Raw genomic sequence first — 7,531 nt, 5'->3', positions numbered from 1 at the left:
TCTGAGGTGAATTTCTTCAATTTAATAGATCCCAGCGGTTTAGTCATCATATCAGCAATATTGGCATCAGTGCTGCAATACTTCAGCTCAATTTCTCCTAAATCGACCAACTGCTTCACATAATGATATTTGGTATCAATGTGTTTACTTCTATTACTAAACTTCTGATTGGATATCAACTTCATACTGCTTTGGCTATCGGTGTGCAAAGTCACTTTATCTGGAATGACAAATTCAAAAAAAGAATGCGTTAGCATTTTTACCCACTTTACCTCCTTGCAACTTTCTGAAAGTGCAATATATTCAGCCTCCATTGATGATAATGCAACAATGTCTTGTTTTCTGCTCGACCATGAGACTGTTCCACCATTAATTTGACATATGAAACCGCTTGTTGATTTACGGTCTACAGAATCTTCAGCCCAACTAGCATCCGAATAAACTTCCAGATTTCCAACTTCGTTCTTGTCACTCAGCTTCAAACTCAAATTCTTTGTTCCATTAAGATACCGAATTATTCTTCTTACTTCAATCAAATCGGTCTTTGTTGGTTTTGAAATCTTTTGACTCAAAATTCCAACAGATGCAGCTATATCAGGTCTCGTATTCGTACTAATGTACAATAATTTCCCAATGAGTTTTCTGTACTCATTATTCGATTCTAAATAGTTCTCATCATGATGCCTAAAGTATCCAGTCATTAAAGGATACTTTGAAACTTTTCCATCATTTAATCCTGCTTCTTCAACAACCTTTTCGATGTATTGTCTCTGGCTTATATGAAAATTTCCGTCTTCATCACGCTTTACATCAATTCCAAGAAAATGCTTCACATTACCCATATCTTTAACTTCAAACAATTTTCCAATATGATCCTTGAAATTTTCTATCAATTCCGGATTATTTGAAGCAACCAGAATGTCATCAACATGAACAATCATATAGCACACATCAGTTCCTCTCTTCATGCTATACAGGCATTTGTCAACCTCACTTTGACTAAATCCAAAGCTGATCACCGCTTCATTATACACTTTATTCCAAGCTCTTGCTGCCTGCTTTAGTCCATACAAACTTTTTCTTAATTTGCATACTTGATTTCCTTTTCAAATCCAGGGGGCTGTCTCATATAAATCTCCTCCTCAATATCACCATTCAAAAATGCCGTCTTTATATCAAATTGCTTTACATGATAATTATTAACACCTGCAACTGACATCAATATTCTAAAAGTTGCCGATCTTGCTACTGGAGCGAACACTTCATCATAATCTTCTCCATACTTCTGCGAAAAACCTTGAGCAACTAATCTTGCTTTATAAGAGCAAACCTTGCCATTCTCATCATGCTTAAGTTTGTAAACCCATTTACAGCCAATTGCTCGTTTATTTGAAGGTAGCTTGACAAGATCCCATGTTTTATTATGATTAATTGATTTAATCTCTTCTTCCATAGCCATCTTCCATTTATTAGCATCAGAACAATTCACAGCCTGTTTAAATGTCTTAGGCTCAAAATCAACTCTTGAAGTATATGCCACAAAATCACCAAACCGTTCTGGCTTTTGACCTTTATTTCCTCTACTTGACACTCTTATCTGATCATGTTCTTCGTGCTCCTCCTGAATCTGATCACCTTGTTCATTTATTGAATTCTCATTAATTCTTTGATCTTGACTTGAATCATCTTCAAAAATTTCATGTTCATCATCTTGTTCAATATTCTCATCATAAGCGTCTTCGCTTTCAACATTTTCATTTTCCTCTTCTTCAGCATCATAAAACAAATCAGAATCATTGTGATTTCTAATCACATTAGGTCTTTGAGTCTCTCTATCAGAATCAGATGAATACGGGAACAACACAAAATCACCACTATTATTTTCTTTGTTACAATGCGAAATCTGGTTCACCTTCATAAACTTCTCTTTTAGAAACACAACATCACGCGACACAACAATTTTTCGAAGATTCACATTTGCAAGTCGATACCCTTTAGACCAACCGTCATAACCCACAAAAGCAAGTTTCTCAGCCTTATGATCTAACTTCTTTCTCTTCTGATAAGGAATCATCATATAAGCGGAAACTCCAAATTCTTTGAAATTTGAAAAATCTGTCTTTTTGTTGAAAAATTTCTCAAAAGGAGTTTTAAGATCTCCTTTGCTCAAAACACGATTCAGAGTAAAATTAGCATTCATTATTGCTTCATCCCAGTACTCTCTTGGCATACCCGACTCAGTAAGCATCGTTCTACATGCTTCTACCAATGTCCTATTTTTTCTCTCAGAAATACCGTTTTGCTCCGGTGAGTAGGCTACAGTACACTGAAACCTAATACCTTCTCTACGTAAGTAACTCTGAACTACCTCACTTAAATACTCAGTTCCTCTATCTGTACGGAACATTTTAACTTTCTTATCGAACGTATTTTTCAACAGTTCCAAATACTCAATGACTTTCGATTGTACTTCGCTCTTTGCTTTCAAAAGATATACTGCACAAAATTTCGAATGGACATCTGTAAACGTTACAAAATAACGATATCCGCCAATTGATGTAATTGGCATTGGGCCACAAATATCACTGACTATACAATCAAGTGTATTTTCTACAGGCGTTGCCTTTTTTGGAAACGGATTACGAGAAATTTTCTCAACAATACATGATTCGCACGTATCAGTGCAATCACAATCGATAATTTTCAACCCTATGTCCTTCATCGCAAGTATATCATGCAAATTTCTATGAGCAAGTTTTCGATGCCATTCATGTACACAGCATCTATCCACTCTGTTATTAATTAAATATGTCCTCTCAGCTTTAGCCTTCACAATATACATATCGCCTGATTTCTCAGCAATCTGCAAATGATCAAGACCTTCTTTTCCGAGAAAGCAACCGGATGGGGTAAAAATAGTTTTATAACCCCTGCTGCAGAGTTTCGACACAGAGATCAAATTACTGTCAATGCATGGCACCAGAAGTACATCAGTCAGATTTACAGAAAAGCTTTCATTCCCTACAAACACATTCAAATTAATATCCCCTTTTCCAATGTACTCGACCTTCTCACCATTAGCTACAGTTACATTTCCATGAAAATTTTCATCTAATCTACTAAAGAAGGACTTACTGTAGGTCATGTGAGACGAAGCTCCGGAGTCAATGTACCACATAAGATCCTTAGGATCAAAACAACCCTGGTGCTTCCTCTGAATTTCGCCATCTGAGCACTTTCATCTCTATGTTCTCCTTCTGCTCTATGATTCAACATTGGACAGTTCCGCTTAATGTGTCCCCTTTTCCTACATTCAAAGCACTTAGTGTTTGAATAAGGTTCAGCTATCATTCTACTGTCTTCATAAGTAACTTTACACTTCTTTTGTGATTTATCACTTCGTCTTTCCCATTCATTAATCAGTTTCAGTTTGACATTATGCACAGTGAGCTCTTTTTCCTTCCATGATTCCAAGCCGGTTACCAAATTATCATATTCTTCATTTAAACTTGAGAGAATTGCACTAACAATCAAAGCGTCATCCAATTTATCACCACAATCTTTGATATTCTGTGCTATTCCAAGGATGCTTTGCAAATGATTTTGCATATTTCCACCAATCTGTAACTCAGTCTTGAACAACTTCTTATACAGTCTCATCTTATGCCCAACTGATTCATTATGATGAAAATTCTTCAAAGCAATCCACGCTTCTCTACCATCTTTTGCATCTGCAATATGCACTAATTGATCGTCTTCAACCATCAATGAAATATACGCCAATGCCTTCAAACTTCTTGCTGCATCCTCTGGCTTCACGCTTCTTGAACTGATGACATCCCATAGATCCTCCTTGATCAAAATCATCTTCATTCGAAACGCCCAAACACGATAATTTCCACAGCTCAGTCGATCACACATTGCGTATCCTTTTTCTTCAAAATTCATAGCGATAAGGCCAATAACCTCTTAATAATGTATAAATAGTAAATGCTTTATTTAATATTTAAAATAACAAAAATGATAATTTCACGATAAACTTTTCTCAACAGTTAACTTTTCAATAATAATATGTTTGCTATGATCATTATATTCAACACTGACTGACTCTTGTTGTTGTTGTTCTTTATTGCATCACATTTTTCATCAAATCTGAAGCACTTCTACCTTTTTCCGTATGAATTTTATGTACAGAAATGACTAAACATTGTACATAGTTTCACAAAAGCTGAGAATGAGAAAATTGCATGAAATTTATCACATTTTGAATGCCTCATTCTCTCATTTAAGCATAGACTATTTGTGAGGGCAAAGAATGTGAGTACATAAGGCACTGACTCATAAAATTGAAATATGCTTGGATTGTAATAAATTTTCAAAAAAACAACAACAATATGAAAAATTTCCTCACATCTAGTTTTATTGGGCTTTGTGGTGACTTTGGGGAGATGTATTGACAAAAAGTTTTGTGTTTTACTGTTCAGGGGGAAATGAACCTGGTTTGGAAAGTTATGGATGAACAACTGTGAAATTTATTGCTTCGTACTTTCTTTGTTGGAACGGTATGCAGCAAATAATGAGATTGTTTATGAAAATACAAGAATTCTAAATTGCAAAAGTTGAACTTAGTCAAATGAAGTCGATTATAAAATCAACTGGCATTGACAAGATACTCAAGAGTACTTCGAACTCTTCAAAATAAATCAGACAATTGCTAGAATCAAGGAAAAATTGTCAAAATTCATTTGACATTGAGTCAAAAGACCAGAGTTGGCAGGACTCCTTTTTTCAATTTTGTATGGAACTTCATGGACTCCATGGAGTCCCGGATCAAGACTTTAGAGTCCGGATTCCAAAAAAAAGTTGTGACTCCAAAGTCAACTCTACAAAAGACCTAATGACTTGAAAAAACTTATCACTTTCACCAGATATCCCAATTTCCCAATCTAAATAATTCCCTCCAAGACATAGGTCTACTAATATTTTAAATCGGAACGATACTGAAGTTCACGTTGGCAGAAATTCAAAAAAGAGGCAAGTCTAGGAGAGTTCAGACTCCATTAAAGTACAGAAATCACTTTTTTGGGAGTCGGAACCAACAAATTGCTGCTAATTCTGACAAAAAAGTGCATAAACTTTGCTTTATATCACCAAAATCCAGTTCTAAAAGGCACATTTATTCACGTCCTACTGACGAATTTTGATCAATTTTGAATCAAGGTTCCTTATTTGAATTAGATGAGATTGGGTCTTTCAGACAAATTTGAATTAATTCATGATTCAAAATCAGTGGGAACAATCTTTTATTTTTCGCGGCATACCTTGATGGGAAGCCTTGACTAATACCGCTCACAGCATGGTATTTCCCAAAAATTTTGGCAATACACAATTTTAGGTTCCTTCCTCTGATATAAATGATCATTTTATAAATTATTGTTTTAAGAACATTACGTAACAAGTGAACAAGCCCCATATTCACATGAATTCCAACCACAATAACTTCCCATTACATTATGTGACCTATGCAGGCAACCATAAAAATTAAATAACTAAAATTTATTGCATCAAAATAAAAAATCTAAAAAAAATCTCATTCAATTTACCTGGAGAAAAAGGTGAAAATCCTTAATCTAGCTTATGATACCTTTTACTTCTTTATCTGTTTAAAGAATTTAATCCTTAAATTGAATCACAACATTTCAAAAGAACGAGAATAAAAGGAAGAAATTTGTGAAATTCAAAGAATTTAATTTAATTCTTTAAATAATTTTATGGCAGAAAAAATTTCAATAGGATCTGTCTGCATTCTTTCCTTATACTTTTTTATATTATCAATATCATTTATTGCCAACCCAATCTATTATGTTTGAAGGATATAAAAATAAAATTATTTTTTTATTACATTGCAATATCCATCTGAATTAAATCAATTTCAATCCATTGTTTGCCATTGTGGATGTGGATGTGGATGAGAAATGAAAAAAATTCCTCAAGATCCAATCCAGTCTCAATTGCTAAGTTTCTCATCTTTTATAGCAAAAATTCTTTAATAAACAAAACAAATATTTTTTTCTCATTTCAGCTTGTGAATGCAATGGACATGCGAGACAATGCCGATTCAATATGGAACTATATAAACTCTCAGGACGCGTCTCGGGTGGAGTATGTGTTGGATGTCGACATGCAACAACAGGACGACATTGCCATTATTGTCGTGAAGGCTTCTATCGTGATCCAACGAAGCCAATTGCACATAAAAAGGCATGCAAACGTAAGTTGATTTGTTGATAAATGCAGAGTAAGTGAAATGCTTTCCTTTTTTAATGCGACTGTTCAGGATGGAATGGATTATGTGCGTAGTATATGGGAATGGGATGGGAAATGGTCAGTTATGTAGTCAGGAGACTGTTTTATTGAGCTGACATTTTTAGCCAGAATAAAAGTCTGTTGGATGTCGAAGAATGAAGCAACATAATTTATTGGTCTGAAATGAAATGCTTGAGGAAATTTTGCATAAAAGATGAAAATCGACAAAAATTTGCTATAGCTTGATATTAACTGGACATTAACATGCCATTAAAAAGGTTCGTTCAAAAATCGCAAGATTGCATTTTGTGCATTTTAAATGTACATGCCTGCAGTTTTTGGTTGAACCTAATAATTCGTCCAAGGTTGCAAGCTTATTTTTAAGTCGAACCTTAGTATTAACGTACTTTAGTCCACTCGAAGATGGCTTTACTGATCTAAGAGTTAAATCACATCGACAGAAATTTACTAAATGCACTCTGTTCCTATTTCCATTCACAGTTAAGTCAATACATTATGATCTATTTATCTGACTTCCCGAAAAGCACACGACGGTACCCTTGCCAGCGTGAGTCTGACCTGAGGTCAGATTAGATGGAATCAAGGCAGGATTACTTTGAAATTTTGTTTAGAACCGAATTTTTGGCCGATTCTCCACAAGGTGCCTTCCGGGCTTAATGTCCTGTTGATATGAAAATGAAGTGGAAATCTGTAAAAATTCGATAAAATCTAAATCATAGCATAAGTTTCCCGTCGAAGTAAGAAGATTTTGTGACATGTTCGAACAAAAATCCCCACAGAAGTGCATTTCACTTCTACAACTTTAATCATCGCTTCTTAATGTCCCTAAAACTCCTCTAAAATTCCATAAAACCAAAAAATTCTAGAAAATAAAATTTGTCCAAAAAAAGAGCCATCCGACAGACTATAAAATAGATAAAAATAATAACAATCCATACAATATTTCTATTTATATTCATTTCCAATCCTACGCGCGACCAATTGGATTTAACGATCTATAAAAAAAGAAAAGTTCTAGAGAAGATGAGAAAAGAATTATTGGCAAAATCAGTCTATTGAGGAATAAAATATTTATTCATTTCAAGCACGTATCGTTGAAGGATAATGAAAATAATTCAATTTCTATCCATTCCCCAAAAATACAACCTAACAGATACTTACTCATATATACTGGCTTATGCCAATTGAAATGGATGTACAAACA

At 34.4% G+C, this 7,531-nt stretch overlaps 2 protein-coding genes across 2 annotated transcripts in view; one reads left to right on the top strand and one right to left on the bottom strand.

Moving 5' to 3' along the window:
* Window positions 1-211: 211 nt before the first annotated feature.
* Window positions 212-968, bottom strand: LOC139093748 (uncharacterized). The gene is made up of 2 exons (XM_070644576.1): window positions 273-968; window positions 212-220 (listed from the first exon to the last, which is right to left on the bottom strand). The coding sequence occupies exons 1-2, from the start codon at window positions 966-968 to the stop codon at window positions 212-214; spliced, it is 705 nt and encodes a 234-aa protein (XP_070500677.1).
* A 5,122-nt stretch (window positions 969-6,090) lies between these two features.
* The window catches only part of LOC139093686 (netrin-A-like), a 38,132-nt gene continuing 36,691 nt past the window's right edge, over window positions 6,091-7,531 (top strand). The window contains exon 1 of the mRNA XM_070644485.1: window positions 6,091-6,271. Within this exon, the coding sequence (XP_070500586.1) occupies window positions 6,124-6,271 (148 nt within the window). The 5' untranslated portion in view covers window positions 6,091-6,123. The remainder of the gene's footprint in view (window positions 6,272-7,531) is intronic.

The sequence above is a fragment of the Chironomus tepperi genome, unplaced genomic scaffold (assembly GCF_022539635.2).
Source record: "Chironomus tepperi strain 1889 unplaced genomic scaffold, CSIRO-AGI_Ctep_v1 contig_337, whole genome shotgun sequence".
NCBI classification, from domain to species: Eukaryota; Metazoa; Arthropoda; class Insecta; order Diptera; family Chironomidae; genus Chironomus; species Chironomus tepperi.
Note: the sequence above shows the minus strand (reverse complement) of the source record. Positions and strands in the feature narration are given on the sequence as shown.